The following is a 22,242-nucleotide window of genomic DNA, read 5'->3' as shown; positions in this document are numbered from 1 at the left end:
ATAAATGGGAAATATGTGGCTGGTCAGCCAGAACATATGCAAACAAACTGAACCAAGCGGCACAAGTATTTATTAACAAACCTGACTGGCAAAAAGGAAGAAGAGTGTAAGGTTTCTAGTCTAGAGTATCACAGACTTCACCAAACTAATGCTGCTCAGTATTTTCTTAGAAATAATATGTACTATTTCCCTTTTATTTTGAAACAAACAATCAAACAAAAACCAAGCAGAAGCGTGACTACTGTTTCCTTAGAAATTTTAAAAGGACTACACTAAAAATTCAGTGGTGGGTCAAGCACTTTATTGTATCCAATGCCAGGTCTCCACTTACTGATGGTTCAGATAGTCTCCTTTTGGGATACTATCACACTTGAGTACAGTCATTCCCTCTATCCTTCTGAAATATGAAGTCCTTTCTTTCCCTGCATATGCTGGCTGTTGACTTCATAAGCTTGATGGAAAAAGGCTTTTTAAATGCTGTAGTATGCATATTATATGCATAAGGGAGAACATTCTTTGCTGCATAAAATGCTTTTTATCTGTAGTGAGAATATAACTAAGCCAATGTTGATCTGCTTTGCGCCTGCAATGTAGCAATGATGGCTGGATGAGAGAGAAATTGAGTCACTTACAAAAATGAATTTGCAACAGTAAACTATGCAGTCAGGCCATATTCATTTCAAAGACAGAACACATTACAAGGCAACACACAACCTTATGCAAAACAGCCTCCCTCTTCCACAAGCAGGAATATTACTTGGATATTAATCTTATAAATGGGATGCTAAACACAGGATGCATACGGTAATGATGAAAAGGGATGGTACTATCCATCTGTCACTACACATTAAAGGGAAAAAAATAAAAATTGGATATATGAGTAATGAAAAGGTATGCCTTGCTTCACCAGTGTCACATATTAAATATTCTAGAATCACAGCAGGTTTCTCAAAGAACTAGAATTCTGTTTTATATTCGATTATCTCACATGTCCAAATCATACAATCAGTTTTTATTCATTCTTTGTAGGAGCTATATGAACCACATATCCCCAGTTCCTCTTACAGTCAGTCAAGCAGAATATGTACTTTTAGGGTACAGCTGACTTATTCAAAACATCTACACTGAAATGACATGAATTATATCCTAGGAAGGCCTATTTATCTTCTGTGACTATTAAAGATGTGATGACTGGCATAGACACCATTACTTACATTATAGGTGTATATTTGGTCAAACGAAGGCACTGCCTTTCTCTACAGATTTGTGAAAACCCAGGTTGTCATCCTACAACTGTTCTCCTATTTCTGTTAAGCTATGACTTAGTCACATCTGAGGCAGTGAAGCTTTGTCTCATACTCCATACTTTTTTTTTATTTTGAATCATTCAAACAAACGGGCCTCTGCTTTTTATTTATTGACACTATTCCCAAGGCTAACAAACTAGTAGTGAAACATATTCCTTATTCATGATGTACAGAAATGTTAAATGTAAAGTTAAATTTTCATTTGTTCTGTCTCACCCGATTAAGTTTCATCACTCCATAGTGCCTTCAATCAGTTCCTCTAGACTAAGTCATTGTTTTGCCATGAACAAACCATGCTCTGTTTCTCTTCACTGCATAAAGAAACAAACAAATGAAGAAAATCCAACCAATGCTCACTCCCATCAACAGAAGGCTGAGACTCAGGAACAAGTTACTGCATTTGGACCACAGATTTTGTGTCAACTGGGCTACTATAACTACCTGTACCTCTGTGTTAAGCCTGAAAAAAGGCAAGAGAGTATAAATACACACATATATTTCAAGGATTGAACTGAGTACATTATATCTCATCGGCCATGATGTTGTATATAAAAAAAACACAGCACAGTTAATGTACCAGAACACGTTAAAACAACATGTTGATCAACTTGTTTTGAGCACGAGTCTGTGCTCTCAGAAGAAATTCTCTTGAGAGAGAAGAATTATCCTCATGGGCTTAAGTATGTTTTGCTTCAGGTTTTTTTTTTTGCTACTGTCCAGTGCTGATTGCTGAACTATCTATTTTGGTGTCTATTATTACTCAGGCTTGCTCAACATACTGGATTTCACACTCCACTTCTCTCTGAAGATTGGTGTTCTGAATTGTTTTCCTCTTGAGGTGGATTAGCTTTCATTTTTCAAAACAAAATGTCATCTTTTGGTGTGCTATTAACCCTTCTAATTCCCTTCATGCTCTTCATTGCCATGCAATGCTCCCTAATTTATCATAATATTCATGGAAAGAAAATGCAGCTTATTCCATTAATCTTTAAATTCTTAATATCTGTTAAATAAAACCAGACTGAATAGCAACTACTATAGCACCTCTGCAATGATTAACTTCCTCTAAGTTTACATACTTTCATAACACCACTGGCCTTTACTCATCAGTATTAATTAGGTTTTCTTACAAAGAAATGTTAGATTCTGTCTTCTATCATTCCTTAACATTCCTTTACACATAGCTATGAAAATACTTTATTGACTATGTGAATCTGCAAATATTTGTCATCTAATGTTTATTATTTCTGCCTTTTGATAAAATGTTACCAGATTCCTTGTTCTAAGTCTCTGTAGGTTTATAAAAGACAAACATATGCCACATGAAAATAGTAGAGCTTCACTTTCCACACTCTACTCATCAGAAGGAAAGTAACAGACATTTCTGTAGAGAATCCCCCTCTTTTTTTCCTTTTTCTTTTGAAGCACAGAGTAACATACATTCAGTGACATGAATGACTTGAGAGGAATAAAGATCTTTAATTAAAGAAATTAAGTCTCATTATTAAATTCAGGCAATTGCAAATTGTGATGGATGCTCATAACAAACCATCATGAAAATGCGTTTGGCTAAACTGTTAAAAGCTGCTACTTATCACTGTTGAGGTGTTCAAACTTCTGTCATTATTGCTTTCTTACAGATAAGTACTGACTCTCCCCCTCTAGTTGTGTATATTCATGTTTACTGTGTCAGGTTAGTCCCAAAAATGAAGTTGCTAGAAGCTATTTTTTAAAGGAAAGAAAAGTATGCTTTGTTTGATCTTTGTTGTTCAGAAAGAAACAAAACAATTGCTATACAATAATTTTACAAGGAAAAAAGACAGAAAATGGCTTATACAGACTAATAATCTTGTAAATGGCTGCTCCAATTTTGATCTACCTTAATTATGCAATATAAAAAAATACATACAAAGCTTGCAGCACTGGGTTGGGATGATAAGAGTTTGCTGCATACATCACACATAATATTGAAGGGTGAAAGGTCCTGAAATGTTCTAGTTTTACCCTTATACAGAGTAGGGACCGTTGACTCTCAAAACACAAACATTTTGCCTAGAATACTTAATTGCAGACATACTTTTCCAGTACCAATAGTGTTACCTCCCACAACATGGAAATTAATTTCCCATCTAGCACACAAGGATGTAGTGAATATATGGATGTCTTACGGTTTAGAACCTTTTACACACATTTTTGCAATTGTACAGACTTTCCAAACTTACCTCCTCTATGGATAATCAAAGAAGTTTCACTTCCAACAGGACATTCCTTAAGTATATCCACTACTTCTGCATGGCTCAGGTTCTGTACATTCTGCTGGTTGATCTCAACAATGAGGTCACCTTCACACAAACCAGGACATCCCTGAATGTCTAGAATTTGCTTCACCCTCTGTCCTGTAGGACTGTCTGCTATAGTGAAGCCAAAGCCCTGGGCCCCTTTCACAATGGTTAAGGTCATAAGTTCAGCTTGGGTGGCCCCAGAAGAAGCCATTGATACATTATCATCATGGGCAGGTGGTGGGAATGTGCTATCAAGCTGACTATCTGCTGGAATGGAGTGCAAGGAGTGTGGTGGTCGATCTGTTACGTCTGGAACAGACTGAGAAGTCCTAGAAATGTATTCCAAATAAGTTTCATAGTTATGTCTTCCATTTACCACTACCGGAGGCCTCTCCATTACTGCAAGGGGTGGCACCATGCTGTTGGCAGGATCTTCAGGATCAAAGGGCAAAGGGTATCCACGACATAGCACCAAGTTGACACTCTGACCAATAGGAACAGACTGGAAGAGTTTGACTACATCTGCGTGAGTATGTCCAAGGACACAAACTTCATTAATATAGACAATCACATCACCTAGAAAGAGAAGAAGACAGTGACAATAAGAGAAAACTTTAGTAACTATACACCATACAATTTTTTTTTAATGAGATAGAACTCTACTAAAAAATAAAACAGATTAGACCAACATGTTGACTCAAACAGTGGAGACAAAAAATTGTCCGCCAACAAATGTAATACAGGTAGACAATGGTAGTACTGTTTCTTTTCTGTGGTAGCTCACAGCTGGAGAATTATGCTGAATTCAGGAATATACCTTTTTTTAACATTTCTTTTGTATTTTTCTACTCCTTTCAGTATACTCCACAGATGACTGTTTTTTAGGATATAGTGGTAGCTTATTTGGAGGGCTTGTTATTAAGAAATGTTATTGTTTGTTGAAGAGTAAAAGTAAAAAAGAAAGGAAATAGTAAATACTTCTGGACATGAGAATCAATCAACAGAGATGAAAGGCTCAGCTACCATGATAGATGAAATACTTTCTTCATTGGACATGATATTGACAGTTTTCTATTAAATCTTGTTGTTATCAAACATCCAGAACTACTACAGTCACTGCTTATTCTAGGCAGGAACTAAACTGAATCTTGCATACTGAAGAAAAGTTCAGTGGTATTTTGCCGTAACTGTGATGGTTTAAGCACGATGACTGGACAAATTTGGTATGTAGGTATAATAGCATTTTATTAGACAAACTGTTATAGTTGAAAGAACCTAGACAAACACCAGAAAAACAGTTTAAGATTTCCAACTAAATCAGCCTGTCAAATGAAAATAAAGATGTTACTTTTATGTTCAGAATCTTGTACAGAACTACCAGTCATAGCATTATGCATGAAAGCAGAATGCTTCAAATCAACAGACTATTTGTGCGTCTCCATATTGCTCCTGCACCAACCATATTTTTTAAGGAGATTTCAGAAACGGATTCTCTTTCCTTCTTATTGTTAGAATGGATCTATGTATAGTAGTCATAATTTTTAAGGTAATGTTACAGTATGTATTAAAATAAAAATAGGTGTATGATTTGTAAAAACAATATTCAGAACAGTTTGATGACCACAGCTGGTTTGCACTTTCATGAAACAACAATAGGTAGATTTGGTTAGAGAACTCTGCAAGTTGAAGTATTTTTATAAAATCCTCTTATTATCCTGCCATTAATTAGGAAGAAAAAATCATTTATACAGGCAACTTGATGAGGTGTCTACAAGGCACACAGTTCAATAACTGACTTAGCATAACATATTGTTTTATAATGATATTTCAAAACTTAGCAATAAAATGAGAATTATTTGGGGAGGAGGAGATAGTTTGTGTGGAATTGCTTCAAGTATATTTGTGAAATTAAGTCTTTCAAGTGCTTAAATCAAAAGATCTAATCAAGCAAACTGAGGAAAAAAGAGCATCAGCAAGATGCCAGTGCAGGAAAAGGCAAAGATTGTTTAGACATGAAAATGAAATGGTCAATTCCCACACAGTCAGACTATCTAACAGCCTGACAGTAATTAATTGCCTATGCACAAGTTGTGATTTGTTGAAAGATTTCTTCAGAGGGTGTTCAGGGAAAAAAATGTGAACAGAATTTGTTTAAATGTTTGTGAATAGTATTCACAAATAATAGAAGCCACAAATACAGTCTTAAATGCGTCATAAATAGATTACAAGCTAAAAGCAAAAGCAGCATGTTCATTTTATAGGTAGTGCAGAAGGAGCTTCAGTACTTCTGTCTTAAGCAGCTGATGCTATAAAAACAGTTTTTGAAAGTCAATATATTAAAGAGAAAAAGAATTTGCTGTATGACATTATAGTGTCAGCAGCTGCAATTCATTGTGATTTGATCATGCCCTGCTATAGAAAGATCTTACCTGCACTCTCATCCCTGGCTTCCACATTAGCAGCGAGGCTGACATTGCTCATAATAGGATGGATACTGTTGAACTGAGACTTCTTCAAGACATGCTCCTATTGCAGTAGCTTATGCCTTCATTGTACCCTTGTAACTTTCTAATCCATGCAGTCTTTATTTCCCTGAGTGCTGGCAATGCAGATATGTAGTGGGAGGAGAGCAATCTGTTCATCCTCTCTTGCAACACTTAAGCAGAGGGTGCAAAAGGATCAAAGCATTATTTGTGTAGGGCAGGGAAACCATTGTCTGCTTCACTTTATATATTTGTACAGCACTGGCTGTGTTTTAAAACTTAAAACAAGATGTTTTTCAGAAATCAGGAGATTAGATAAACTAATTGACATAACAATAGCCATCCAGTGAAAAGAAATTAGCCAGCACACAAATAGCACGCTAAGAAAATATACAGCTGATGTCATCCCTTCCCCTGGTCACTGAACAGGCAAAAATGAGCATTCGAAGGTCTTGGATAAGAACTACTCAAAATAATGGAGCTGTATTATCCCTCACAAATTCTTCACCATCTCCTTTATTTATCAACATTTTTAAAGATCCTTATGCTTTCTGAGGTTTAATGTGAACAGCGTATCTAGGGCACACTCTGAAGCCATAATTCACAGTTGATCTGTTTGAGACCCATAGCGGTATATTGTCATATGGTGAACATATGGCTGAAGGTTAAGAGGGATGAGGAGAAAGGCATGAGTTACCAAGTTCAATTCATGGAGAAGCTGCAGTGGTGTTAGTCTGGGAAGAAGAGGAGTTTCAGATCATGAGACATGAAGAAGGATTAAAAGGGGTTAATTTCAGAAATTGTTCAAATATATCTCCAGATTGTAGGAGTTTTTTCCAGCCTAACTCAGTTGCCAGGCTGAGAATTTTTTATTACTGACACAGAACGAAATACCCAGCATTTGGTAGGAAGAGAGAGATAAGTTAAGAGCATTACAGAAACGGTGCCATGTTAATGCAGAGTTCAAAACCTCTCTACTTTAGGAAAACTTCCTGAAAAGTTCCTGTTACCTCCTGCTGCTTCTAATAGTAATGGATGCATATGGACAAGCACAACTGCTATCCCCTTTATAATTCCTGCACGAGTATTTGAGCAAGACATAGTCTGCCTCCAGAAATCACAGTTTCACAGTGAGTGGGTCCCCTCAAACTTCTGCAGAATGTTTAAATTAAGCGTCATACTTTGTCTGGCTTTTAGAATTAAATGCGCTAAACCGACTAGAGTTTGTTTCCATGGTCACAGACCGGCAGAGGTTTGATGGGACCTCTGGGTTCATCTGGCCCAACTCGTGTCCCAGAGCAGCGTGCCCAGGGCTATGGTCATGTGGATTTTGAAGATCGTCAAGGAGACCCCACAGCCTCTGAGAAGTCTGTGCCACTGCTTCATCACCCACACAGCACAGAAGTGCTTCCTCATGTTTAGATGGAACTTCCTATGTTCCCATTCATGCCCACGGCATCCTGTCCTGGTACTGGGCAGCTATGAGAAGAGCCTGGCTCTGTTCTCTTTGCATCCTTCCTTCAGGTACTGTAGACATTGATGAGATCCTACCATGTCTTTTCTTCTCTAGATTAGACATCTCTGCACATCACTGTCCCCACTTTGAAGTCTTCTCCCACATTTCCCCAACATGTAAAAACTCTGCGCATGCACTACCAATCCTATCTGACTTTAGGGATAAGGCAGACAAGGCTGCTCTGCAGAACAGGCAGTTGAATGGCACTCTCTCGACAAATTGGCAGCTTTGCTACCCATTAAAGTGGGCAAAAAATATCCTGTCCTTCATCTCAAACACCTGCACCATCACAAGAACAGATTCCACTTTCCAGCAGTCAACATCCCAATTCAGTATTGAGTGAAACAATGATAGAGGTTACTGCTGGCAACCAAATTTGTCAGAATGTCTTAAGAGTTCCCTCTGCCTTATTCAGGCTCTTGCATTTGACTGGCAAATTTAGGATTGTCGGTTTGAACCTAGTTCCCTGCTGTCAAGTACTACACAGTACATTAGACCTGACGAAGTTCTATGTCGTGCTCACAGGAATATCCATCAAAGTCCAGAATATTTCACTTTGACTAGCCTGTTTTGCTTTTTAAAGTTTCATCATCATTAATTATTTTTTCCTGTAATATAAATGGAATCATCCCTGATTTCTTGCTTAAATGTTCTGTTATCTATATATTTTAAAGCAATCAAACAAACAAAAATCCAGGAGTAAACTATCATTATCTTTTGTTAGCCTGGTGACTAATGAAGAAATCTGTGAGCTTTGACACCCTCCAGTGACAGATTATTACTTGCATTCCTGTCTTTTATAACATTACAGAGTCAAATTGGAATATGGGGACCTGTTATTAACTGCAAAAATACTTTTTTTTCACCCATGGAGTGCTTGATCCAAATTGAATGTGAGGTTTTTTTTGACATCTGTGAATTTCTTACCATTACCGTTTCTTGCACATTCAGTTCCCTAGCTGGAGGTTTTATGGTACCTCAGTGAACTGAACTGCTTTCTGGAAAGCCCTTCTCATTGGTACTCAGACTCCTTTCTACTTCCAAGTCTGAACTCAAAGGAAAGAAGGCACATTAGGTCTTTGTTGTTAATTGATGACCTCATTCACAATCCAGTAGAAACTCTGTGATTTGGTGGGGGCAGAGGCAGCCCTGCTCCCCCCACACAGCCAGCACAGCCCACAGCAATGGAGCTGAAAACAGCCCACGGTTTGGCAAGTCAGCACAGGAGCACAGGGAGAACCAGCTCTGTGAGACTCAGGATGCTTTTTGTTTTTTCCTTTTCTGCATTTGTAGCTTTTGTAACAGCGACTAACTTCTGTATTACTCATTTCTACCTGTATTTCTCAACCATACACTTCAAATTCTGCATATGCATATGCTGCACAAACTTCAGAACTAACCAAATATAAGCTGAACAATGTGATGACTTTGTTGTTGAAGCTCTTCCTACACCTGCCCACCCACGTTATGTACTGCCATTGCTAGCTGCTTCTGTCACTTCCCAGCAGTGACCTTGTCTTCTGTTTTTGCAAAGTGCTGCAACACTGCTGGCACTGTAGCCTATTACTAATAAATTCTGAGCTGCTGACATGTTTCCAGCACTGAGACACAAAATGTCAGGATAATTCCAATAACAGAACATGTGACTGATGGTCAGGGCAGAGGAGAAGAGACTCCTCAGAAATGAGGACTTTTTGTACATGCACACACATCTACCAGCAGCAGCACAAAGAAGGAAGCAGCATGTGAGGGACCAGCTGGTTAAACAGTATAGAACAAATTATATTCTGAAACTTCGAGCCTCAGCTTCTCTTCTCTTTCCATAGGTGTCAATTCAGTGTGTGAATAGTTTCTGTTATCAGTGGGTACAGTCATTTGTTAGAACTCATGAGATTTTGAAGGCTCTATGTAAACAGAATTTCTCTGTTTTCTTGTACTGTGACCTCCCAAAGAATCTTATAACATCAACTCAGCTCTAGATACTCACACTGTAGCAGCATAAGTGTTATAAATGGAAGATAAAACCTGGGACACTGCAATCAGTGGTAGCCTATGTGGACCTACTTTTTGCTAATTTTAATCACATAATTATCCCTGTTTTGAAAATAAAAATTACTGAATTATAATCACTTCTTAAAGAAGATTGCAGTGTGAAGTGGCTATTGCATATTAATACTGGAGTAGATAAAATACCTGCCAAGAAAATTCTCACTTCTTTTAAGAAAGACTATTTAACTGCTAAAACTTACCAAGTGCGTAACCTGGGAGATGTGCATTATCATCATAGCCACAGCCACAAACTGGAAGAGGGCTATACATTTAAAATTGACCACTTTATTGCTGGCTCTGTAGCAATTTTATTTCATAGATAGTTTATGCAGCCATACTGAAATGAAGAGGGCTGCTGGGACACACAATGCTCAGCTGCCTTTAGCTCAGAAATAATTTCGGGACAACTTGCTGGTGTGTGAGCATACTGAACAGCCCATTAAAATCTATCTTTTTAGACTGGCAGAGAAGAGCTATTTCCTGGTCTTCGCCTTCTACAGAAAGTTTCACCCATGTGCTGACAAAGAATGAAGCTGACAGGCCACTGCCATACACGTATCCACCATTCAGTCACTGGACTCTCGGAACTGATGTTTATGGGAAAAATCAGAGCATAATACAAATAATTAGTTATTAAATCCAGCAAAAATGAAATAAAAATGTTTTTTATGTGCATTCAGGCCCTCGGACTTGGTCAGATAGCCCTGACTTCTCCTCTTAATGAAACCTGAGCAATAGAGGCAAACAGCTGCTTATCACATTTTCAAGTCAGCAGTTCTTCAAAGGATCGCTGCACAAGTGCACAACTCTGGCTAAGATTTGTCCCTGTCATTGGAAGGACTGACGTCTGAGTCAGAATAAAACTCAGTGCCCTTGTTCAGAACTTTGCTTCCTCTTCAAGGGGGAGGATTTAACACAGACGTGACTGCAACTGTACCCAAGACCCAGATCTGTTGAGTAAGCAGGTGCCATTTTTATCAAATCAAATTTTCAGATCCCGTTTTAATTCTGCTCTGACCCAATGCACATGCCTAATTAAAAAGCTGTCTATTCAAAATTTTTGTGCTTAACCAGCATGTATCATGTAATTACAGCCAGCCAGATGTGGATTAGTGGAAGAAACTATTTACATTTCTGTTTGTACTTTGCATACAGTGGTAAAAGCTATTTAAATAGAAGCATTTAATTTTTTTTTTTAATTTTTTTTTTGGGGGGGGTGGGGTGGGGGAAGGAATAAAACACATTAAAAAAAATCTAAAGACCTTGATTATTTGCTGATCTAGCATAAACATGAAAAATAGCAGATTAAAATGTAATTAAGTAAACAGCAAAAGAGTACTTAAATGAATGTTGACATAAAGTGCTAAGGAGCAGCAGATTCTCATCTAAACGATTTCTCACTTCTTCAAGCATCTGAGAGCATGACATAGATTTTAAGCTACTTTACAATGAAAGCAATTGTCTTAGTTTCCGCTGGGACAAAATTGGTTTTTTTGGAGTGTCTGGTATGATGTTTTGATTCTGGGAGGAAAACAATGTTGATAATACACTGATGTTTATAGCTGCTGCTAAGCAGTGTCGTACAGAGCCAAGGCCATTCTCAGTGAAGGGCCCAAGGAGCTGGGAGGGAACAGAATTTGGACAGCTGATTTATACTGGCCAAAGGGATATTCGATATCACATGACATCAAGCAGAAGGCTGAACTCTTCCCCTGTTCAAGGGCCACCTGGGCATCAGTTGAGGGGTGGTGAGCAATTGCTTGTGCATCACTTGTTACATACACTGCTATAAATATATACGTACATAAATAGACATAACTATTCTCCTTTTCCTTTTCTCTATCTTAGTAAAGAGTTTTATCTCAACCCATGAGTTCTACATTTTTCTCCCCCTATTCTCTCCCCACCTGCTGGGTTAAACCACAACAGGAATTATTCCAAAGATGGTAAGTAATTTGGACACAAGACCACGTTAAAAAAAAAAAAGTCCAATTTTCTGGGCAGCCTTTTATTTACAAATTATGTAAGCCTATTGTATCTAGGTTTTGCTTGCAAGAACCAGTTTCTCATCCTGAAACTCCTGGTGTGAATGAACTCTACGACAAAACATCAGTGGATTTGAAGAGCAAGATAAAAAATGCATGCCATGTTCGCATAGCTTTGGATCTGGTTGGATCTGGGATCACTTTGAAAGGTGTCACCGTGCAGAGGCTCACACAGAAATGAAGTCCTTTTTTTCTTTAGAAAAAGAAGGTCAGAATTTACAACACATTTTCTTTTGTATGCACAACATTTTATTTCTGTACTCAGAGCATCACATTTATCAAGGTAATGGCTCCCAGGAGGGGGGAAGTAGCCCCACGAGCTCCCCAACAGCCTAAAGGCATTGGCTATGGCAGAGCATGATGTAAATACTGAGCAGCCCCTCCACCTGCTGGGAAACACACAGTGCCTCCTGTTCCTGGTGAAGGGCATTTTCTGCACATGTACAAATGTCTTTATATGCTGAAACATATATGAAACTGGGTGTTTTTAATAACAGGCAGTGAGGTTTGATTTTGATCGTTGATTGTGACTTTCACTACTGTTTGCTCAATACTCCAGTTTTCTTGATGCACTCACAGTGCTCAACCAGATGCCTAACTTCAGCTGCCAGTGCAGACCTTCTGATTTTGCTATCAGGTTTAAAGCTAAGATTAAAAGGTGTGATGTGCTTTTTGTGTCATCACTCAGTTCCCTGTTCTGCTGACCACAGCACCTGCTGGTACTCAGCACCTGGGGAAATCAGGTGCTTGTTTCAGAGTCAAGTTGTGGCTGTGGAGTCAATGGGAACCAAGACTGAAAGTGCTGCCTTAATGTGTTTTTTAGCAAGGTCAATCTATTATAATATGTGTCCAAGTACTTCCCGTAAGAAATGTTTGCAATTACTGTTGTCCCAGGCACTGCTATTAACACTACTAAATCACTTTCAAAATTTATGCTGAAGAACTTGTCTCTGGCTAAACACCTTGTGCCAATCATAGTGAACTGTCTGATCATTCATTGCCACCTCCTTGGCATCAGAGCATCTACTGTGTTGCCAAACTAGAAATTTAGTGTATCTATATGTGTGTGTATGTGTGTGAATGTGCATGCAAAGAAATCCTCAAATCCTGCTGCATCTGGAAGGCACAAGGTTGGCACCCTGAAACCACCACAGACAAATACTTCAAAAGAAGTCTGGATTACTACAGGTCAGTTTTTTTATACAACTTTAAGGACAGGAAGCATTATGTTTATATTAAAAAGAATTTAATTTTTTCAAACCCGTAAAATAATTCCCAGCGAAATACATGTATTTCAACTGCTGGCCTACTACCTGTGAGTACCTCAGTGTATTTAATATGGAGTCATCTATGATTACCAATTAATTAAGAAATATCTTCTTCAAATGTAAGTCTAGTATGAGAGTTCCTTCTTACTCAAGAGTTTTATAAATGCTTTTCAATCTTTAATTATGTTTATCTCATGTATTATCTCTATTTTGTTTTGTTTTAATAGTAAAATCATGAACAAAATTACTTATACTACAGAGAACTTCTCACATAATTTCTACACTAGGAAAGCTACACAACAGTTTCTTAGGAATGTATACACATATAACTTTAAAATTGTGTAGTAAAGAGCAATAGAGGAATTCCTTTTTTCAGTCTTTACTGTAATTTTTCCAGGTTAATAGAGGGTAATCAATTATCAAACTGACGTTCCTTCCAAGCAAATGTTATCTGAATATCTCTGGAGCCTCTTTCACTACCAATCACTCATTTTCAAGGACAATATATTTTTATTCTCTGCAAAACAATTTAACACCTTCACCACTGACTAATTTCTCCTTTCTTTTTCAGCCTACTCCTGAACGCTACACTGAATTTAAACTACAAAGTCCAGCTTTGCTTAATAATTTGTTGGTGAGATGGAGGAAATCACTAAAGAAAATCCCACCAACCACAATATTTAAAACTCACCTGCTTTATAAAAAAACTGAAATTCCAGCCTACTGTTGGTTAGACAACGGTCAATTTTCACTGCTACAGTTGCAGAGCTAAGAAACACATTCTCCTTTTATGAGGATTATCCAACTTCGCATCATCTATTCTGCCTCCTCGTACATCTTGTTTGCCTTCTCTACATTCAGCTTTGTCTTATTAGCTTTCTGAGAAGGAGACTAGAATTTTCAGTATTCCTGTACAGTTTGTAGCACTGTAGAGTCACATTTTTTGTGTGGCTTCCCTTTTCCTGTAGTAAATGCTTGAACAATAATAACACTACTGCAGGGTAAATATTCTTTAATTTTCCACTGAGAAGGAAGGATACAGCTTAGTGGTTGGAATCTAACTTCCAGCAATGAAGCCGTGTTATGGGTATACCAGTAACTGCTCAATAGACAAATTTCAGATTAAATAAATAAAGGAGGATTAATCTTCAGTTTATAACAACACACTGTCTTCCTCTTTAGAAAAGAATTAATTTTCTACATGTTTGAATTTAATAATTTGTTAATTAGCTAATGAGCAAATGTAAATTAAAATAAGTTATTAAGAATGACTGTGATCCCATATCAGCCTTCTCTATTTGTTCACACCGAAAAAGTAGTCTCAGTATGCTTGCCATCTCCTAACGTTCTCACTGAGAATCATCCCATGGGTGGCCTTTACTTAAAAAGCCCTTCTCAAAATGTACATTATATTAAACTTTTCCTTGAAAGATTATCAATTATTTTCATATGCTTCCATACAGTATTTCCACCTGGCTCCTGACAATGTAGATGCCACCACCTCTCCTGAGGATGTACTGCTTCACAGAATCATAGAATCATTAAGATTGGGAAAGACCTCTAAGATCAGCTAGTCCAACCATCTGCCCACTAAATCATGTTCCTTAGTAGCACATCTCCATGTTTCCAGAGATGGTAGCTCCACCACCTTCCTGGGCAGCCTGTTTCAATATCTCACCACTCTTTTGGAGAAGAAATTGTTCATAATATCCAACCTGAAGCTCCCCTGGTGCAACTTGAGGCCATTCCCTCTCGTTCCATCACTGTTACCTGGGAGAAGAAGCCAACCCCCACCTCACCACAACCTCTTTTCAGGCAGCTGTAGAGAACAATAAGGTCTTCCGTGTCCATCAGAAACAACACAAGTTGTGGCCTCTCATCCAATTGGAGATAGTAGCTATGGTGACAGGTTAATTCTTGGAAAATTTAGCTCAAGCTTAAACTGTGCACAACTTACACTTATCTGGGCAGCCTATGGAAATGCTAAGAAATGAGATGGCCAATTGGCAAACTTCTTTTTAAGAACTATCTGTTGCATGAAAAAGTGCATGTAGAAGCACAGAAGAAAAATGCATGTAGGAATGCAGCATGTTACAGACAGGAGATAATTACAGACAAGCAATGGATGAGAGTGTACACAATGGGATACAAGGATGGAAAGATCAGGAAGATTTGGAGATGCAAATGTCAGTAACAGAATGCTGGAGAAAGCTGAAAGGAAACTGACTTGTGCTTGGTGCTCTGTTCTTCCCTGTTTCTAAAAATGATTTCCTAACCACCTTATTGACTGTGTTTCTGCCTTGAGTATGCTGGTGAATCTTTCTCACAGAGAGAATGTTTTAAAAATTGATAGTAATTTGTATTAAATCTGCATTTGTTTTTTGCTTCTTCTCAGTTCAAGAATGAAATTGTTAATTTTTGAGGTTTGCACATGCACACCGCTCGCATAGATGCCCTGTCAGAAAGCAATTTCCAGACAAAATTCACAGTAGGGTGACAGCTGCATATAGGAGTCATTTTTAGATATACAGAGAAAAGTTATTAATTCTGATTGGGATTACAATCCCAAGAAACTCACACAAGGTTAAAATAAAATGTCCAAACAACCGTAGGTACAACAGTGAAAGACTCCTTGTCTATTTTAATTCTTCCTGCATTTAGTATAATCAAGAAGTTGCAGGTTCATGAAAATAAACCCCAAATTGTCTTCATGAATCAGTCAAATCAAATCCAGATCTGCTGACAAAGGCAAGGGAGACATCACTATAAATAACTGTGTCCTACCAGCAAAGTTCAGCATAGCTGAGGGAATTAATTCCGCATTTGTTTAACTTAGTGTGCTTTGACTTCACAGGGTTTATAATGGATACTTCTATAGCAGGAAAAACCGTGTCCCTGTTCATAGGACAATTGTAAATTGTAAAATTTATCGAACTTTTACAACCATTGAAAACAATGAACTAAACAGTGTAATTACAAAATATCACAGTTACATTTCTTTTCCTAATTCTATACTTGTGAAAGAATGTGTATTACATTCCCAGATAATATTTAGAAGAAGATATTACAACATTTCCAAACTGGCGGAAATTTAGCTCTCCTCAGCAAGGAACCCCAAAATTGTTTAGCACTGACAATTTTTACAGACATGAAAGCTAAATAAATCAGTCAGTGTATTCAATGTCCAGTGATCTTGGCATATTGTAAAGTGCTACTGAAACTTGTCAAGACTGGACAAAAAATAATTGGGATTACAGTTAAATACTGGGAAGAAATAATTTCTGAAAAGTTCTATCATTTTATTTCCATTAGGATAGAAACCATTCCATCTTTCCACTATTATTTCACAAATCTATATATTATCATACCACATGAGAGAACCGTGAATTCTCTTGGCAAGGTGTATTCATATTTGTGGTGCTGATAGGTTGATGTTTGGACTCGATGATCTCAGTGGTCTTTTCCAACATTTATGATTCTATTACTCCACTCTGATTAACTGGTTACAGTAAATGAGTTTTTTGCAATAAAATAGTCTGAAATGCTGTTAATGTCATTGCTGTAAAGTTCTACGTATGATTTCATATGCTAGAGATAACTAGCATCAAATCTTCTCAACCTCGTTATACAAAGTTATATGACAGAGATCATAAATAGAGAGGGCACTAACACTGATATTTGTGGTAACCACATTCATTTTCCTTCTCAGAATTTACCAGCTTCCAGAATTTATTACAATGACTTGCAGATTGAAGGCTGAGTATCAAGAAGTACTCCTAGCAGAACTTGTCTGAGAGGCACCTTAGAAATATAGAGGTACACAGACTTTCACATTTATTCAAATATCTTTAGCTGCTTCAAAAGCAGTAATGATTTAGAAGGAGATGCAAATTTCCACCTGGTCTAAAAACTGGAGAGTGTGTTTTTGATTCTGAGGTAGTCCTGAATTTATAGAATAGCAAAGTGCTGCTGGTAACTACAGGTGATGCTTTTCTTCAAGCTGTGTTTTTTCTTGTGATTGAAGGCACAGCACAGCCTGTGCTATGATGGGGCTGACACCGTCCCCCTCTATGGCCAGCTTCAGGCTGTGGCTCTCAGCAAAAGCTCCTTAGGACAAGAAATCCCTGTAAGCCAGGCTAGCAGAAGAGCACTAGGACCAGGGAGAGTGAAGACATCGCTTAAAATGGAAATACTGAAAAAAGTAAAGACTACTATCAGTGCAAGGAGAAACATGGTGCAGAGGACGTTCAGGATAAGATTTATCCAGTATCAGCAGCCACTGTCCTACACTTTGGTCAAGGAAGCCAAAGGGTATTTGCACAGTCCCTGCATGTCATTAGATAACCTCTCATGTACCCCAAAAGTATTAATGTGTCCTTGCATGCAGAAAACATTACAGTAATTACAATCAGAATTGTCAAAGATGAGCTGCAAGTCAGATGGTAAGTTTTCTGCTCTCACAATGAAGTACTGTGTGCACATATCAGATGTGCTTTTCCTTCACTGGAGTGTAGCCAGCTTTTACTTTGGATTCTAATTAAATATTTTCACAACTTGGTTTTTAGACAATCTCTAAACTTCTTCCAATGAAGGATTCTTTCCCTCTCCACCAACTCTGAAAAGAAGTAGAACAAATCTTTCTGTCTGTGTAGTTATTGCCTTGTAGCTATGGGGAGTGTGTTAAACCAAAACTGTTTAAAATGAGTTTAAAATGACTGATAATATATTCTTTTTTGTTTTTTTTTTCCACTTGGACAAATATAATCCATTTGGGAAGGATGCTCTGGAGGCATAACAAAGATTCTGAATAACTAAGTGAGACCCAGATGTGCTCACATACCAACAAGACGTGAAAGAGATTAAAAGCTGTCACCATTAAAAGATAAATTAGTTATGTGAGCGTTATCAAATTAAAAACACAAAAATATGAAATGTGCATTCATCTAATGAATACTGTTGTACCAAACTGACTAAAGTGTAAAGAGATGGAAAAAAGAATAAAAATTTTACAAGCTTATTGTTATTTCTCTCTTTTCCAGCTAAAGAACATTTGAAAGAACATTTAATTCCATCACTGATAGCAATGTAATAGTAAGGCTACAATGCATGAGACATTTACATTATTCTGAAGGAGTTGGATGTATATATATACCAATCCTAAGAACTGACATTGCAAAATGCAAACAGATGTAAAAAAAATTGTCATGGTAGCCTATGTCAGATCTGAGATCTGGGAAAGGAACTTGCTGATGCTGCAAGAAAATGTAAAATTCTTGCTCAGTCTGCTGAAGCAGATACAACAATGCTGTACAACATATACTACACCAAGGAGTAAGTATATCACAGCATTGGATAGAGCTGCTCTTACAACACTGACAGGAGGACTAACTGGCTTAACCCATCAATTTTCTCCTTCCAGTCTTCACCCAGAGAAGAATTGTTTCACATTTCTTTTATGATATCTATGTCATAGCTCAAAATAAAACAATCATATGTGGAGAACAATAGACTAAAGGTTGCCTACATGCATTTGATGCATTTGCATTGTTCAAACAGATCTTGAAATACCGAGATAGCACTTCTTATTTACCCTTTGATATAGAACATCCAATAGAGGGAAAGCTCAGCTTTTCCTGTCAGCCCAGGGTGGAGGGTGTTTAGTACATAAGGTAGGTTGGAAGACAGTTTGTTTCCTAATTTTCGTGCATAACCCACAAAAGGCTACATCAGCATGTGGAGGCATTCCTGTGTGGGAAATGCATTCTGGGACCAGACTGACCCTCTGCAAAAGTGACTGATCCCTAACACAGTGGCCCTCAATGATATTTGGGAAGAATATCTGATATTATGAAATAAGGATATAGTTCCTATCTCCATGAGATACTAGAAATGGAACCTTTGTTTTCTGAAATTGACTAAATTATATATATATATATATGTATATATATATATATAAATGTGTACATAGAATCATAGAATCGCTAAGGTTGGAAAAGACCCACAGGATCATCCAGTCCAACCATTCGCCCTTCACCAATGGTTCTCGCTAAACTATGTCCCTCAACAAAACATCCAAATGCTCTTTGAACACCACCAGGGTCCGTGACTCCACCACCTCTCTGGGCAGCCCATTCCAGTGCCTGACCACCCTTTCAGAGACGTAGTATTTCCTAACGTCCAGCCTGAATCTTCCCTGGCACAGCTTGAAGCCATTCCCTCTAGTCCTATCACTAGTCACACGAGAGAAGAGGCTGACCTCCAGCTCACTACAGCCTCCCTTCAGGTAGTTACAGAGAGCAATAAGGTCTCTCCTGAGCCTCCTCTTCTCTAGACTGAACAATCCCAACTCCTTCAGCCGCTCTTCATAAGGCCTGTGCTCCAGACCCCTCACCAGCTTTGTTGCCCTCCTCTGGACATGCTCCAGGGCCTTGATGTCTTACTTACAGTGAGGGGCCCAAAACTTGACACAGTACTCGAATACATATATTCATACTTATTCACACACAGTGAATAGCAGACTAGCTTAGAAAAAAATATGATATATTTGGAAGGGTGACACAGAATTGGAAACTCTGGCTGAGATTATGCCTTTGAAAATGATTGTATAGGATGTTGCTGTAAAAAGACCCACCGTGCAGAGCAGCCTCAGGGAGGGCTGATACTGGTGTCAGTGGACAGTCACACTGGTCCACTGTATCTATACGTACACATATACATACAGATAAACATGCTGCTTTCCAAGCTTTAAGAAAATCATCAACTTTAAGAGTCTTGATAAATAGAAGGTTAAGATATTGGTTGTAAGGAGGTCACACAAATAATCATGTATTTTATGAGATGTATTTTCCAGGTTGGGATTAGATAAACATTGCCAGTCTGTGACCCTTTGGCTGAACTAGGTCAATTAAAGGTCTATAAAAATAAGGAGCATCTTGGTTTTGATTCCTCACTTAACTTTCTTAAGCTAACGTTACTTTCATTTCAAACAGTTTTAAAGAAAACTTTACTTGCCAGCATTTTTGTTAAGACATTACTTCCATCTGACTTGAAATTACATAGCTTACATTCTAGGAAAGGAGAATTCATTATTCTTGTAGCAAATGTAATGTTTAAAATCTCACCAGCCCTCATTCAGAACTGAACAGACTATCAAAAGACAGTATCTACAGTACGATAGAGCTTGAAATAAAAATCCATCAGGTCAGCACCTTGGATGGAGTAGCATTTTTGTCATAAACAATAGTTCAAGCATTATTGTTATTATCATCCTTTTTTTCTCAAAACAATTCAGAAAAAATGTTTAGATAAGTAGAACTGTACTAGATATGATTGAATCTCTTATATAATAGTTTACTGTATTTCCTTCTGAAGAAAGCAATGATGCAGTCAAATGTGGCCTAAAAAATATACTGTCTGATATACAGAAAATTATTGGAATAGAACAGACTAAACAGATTGCTCAAAACAATCTAGCAGAGTACAGGAAGCCTTTTAGAACTCTGAATAACGTTGCTGCTACTCTGACCTGCTTGGAAAATGACCAGAGGTAAAACAGTAGCATTTTATACTTCTCTTATTGATATCAGAACACCAAAAAAAAAAAAAAACCAACCAACCAACCAAACGAAAAAAAACCAACTTCAAAACAGAGATAGCTTCTATGATGATATAAAAAGAATGAACAAATAAATGTGCTAAGTGTTTTGGTATAGTGAGTAGCACCGAGGTGTTACATGGTTTTCCTGTTGAATTTACAGAGGGATCTAACCAAAAGCCCACCTATAAATTGGTGGGCTAAATGCAAGGGCGATGTCTGTTCTGGTAGCATGGTCTGACGAGGGGCAGTGCCTGTGCTGCAGACAGGTACACCCCCTTTGGCTCACCCGAGCCCACCTTGGGGCCACAGCACAGGCATGTTAGTAAGCAATTTTCATTACAGGTTTATAAACAGAGAAGCCTTTTTTTTAAAAAAATATTATTATTAAAATGTCAGTATCATCAATTATAAAGAGGCAGATGTATAAGTGCTGAAATAAACTTCGCACTTCTTCCAAAGGCTAAGTGAAACAGGGTCAGAGGAGAGGTGCTCTGCTCTAGTATCCCAATTTGGGTAACATAGCGAAGGATGCCTTAGAAGTGAAGTCATAACAGAATACATGAAATGTCTCTGTAACCTCCATTAGTTAAAGGTTCACGAAGCTCCTGGAATGTAATTTATATGCCCAAAAATGTTTTTTCTTCTCTAATGCAACTCTGGATGTTTTTACTTTATATTATGCATCAGGTAAGAGACTCAGAACACTGACAAAAGAACTGATGTACATGTGATTTAGCACAGACTTCTGTTTTATTGTACTCCACACAACTGGATACATATAGCACTCAGCCTAGACATCTTGCGAAGATAAATCTCATCGTGTTTCTTTTCTTCACTGTTTGAACTAGTTACAATGGGGGCTGCTAACTGCATTACTTATTGTACTTTACAAAGCTCTCAATTGACTATTTCCCATTTTTGATGGGGAAATTGAAGTACTCAGATGCTAGTCTGTTCAAGTAGTTCATTTGATAAGTGCTGTTAGATTTTTCCCACCCTAAATATGGAGCAGAAACTGTAACTTAAAAGTCATTAATTAAACAATGCTAAAGTATTCAAAGAGTTTAAAATTTGCTTTAAATTTTTGCTTTAAAATTTGTACTCAATAAACTTTTTAAGGTAAATGAAGAGCTGAATTTCTGAACACTTGGGTTTTATGCATTCTTACTGTATTTAACTTTTAATACAAAATGAAAAAAAAATCTGAAACTGAGCTGAATGTTTACATTTTGTTTTGATAACTGAATGCTATAATAAAATTATATATATAAGCAAAGTTAGAAGAAAATTGAAGGTGTAATGGCTGATGATACTGAAAAGTACAGTTCTAGGTTATTAACCTCATTAGTGAAGTATGATCTCACTTTCCCCATCATCTCTTTATATAGAAAGAAGTTTTTTTCCCTCCTAGATTATTCTTTCTATATGGAATAAGATGTCATTATTTACTGAATGAAACTACACATGAGATGATGATGACTATTATTTTCAATGCATATTTTTGTCTGTTCATACAAATAGCCAAATCATGCAAGACAGATGTTAATTATACTCGATAGGAGAAAAGTTATTTCTGCAACAGCAGCATTTTTGGCAGGCACTGAGGTCATTGCACACTGCTTACTCAACTGGCAACTTCCAAAACTTACAAAAGCTGTCCTAATAAATATCAGAATTGTGACAATGTATTTATCA

General features: G+C 37.5%; 1 protein-coding gene across 15 annotated transcripts in view; it reads right to left on the bottom strand.

Moving 5' to 3' along the window:
- MAGI2 (membrane associated guanylate kinase, WW and PDZ domain containing 2) overlaps nt 1-22,242 on the bottom strand; it is a 726,830-nt gene that overhangs the window by 114,590 nt on the left and 589,998 nt on the right. For 14 of the 15 annotated variants that reach the window (NM_001396254.1, XM_040685423.2, XM_040685432.2 and 11 more), the window contains one exon: nt 3,530-4,165. The exons of the other annotated variant lie outside the window; for it this stretch is intronic. In NM_001396254.1, coding sequence (NP_001383183.1) covers nt 3,530-4,165 — 636 coding nt within the window. The remainder of the gene's footprint in view (nt 1-3,529; nt 4,166-22,242) is intronic. 15 annotated transcript variants of the gene reach the window in all.

Source organism: Gallus gallus, chromosome 1 (genome assembly GCF_016699485.2).
Source record: "Gallus gallus isolate bGalGal1 chromosome 1, bGalGal1.mat.broiler.GRCg7b, whole genome shotgun sequence".
Lineage (NCBI taxonomy): Eukaryota > Metazoa > Chordata > Aves > Galliformes > Phasianidae > Gallus > Gallus gallus.
The sequence above is the reverse complement of the archived record's forward strand: the minus strand, read 5'-3'. Positions and strand labels throughout refer to the sequence as shown.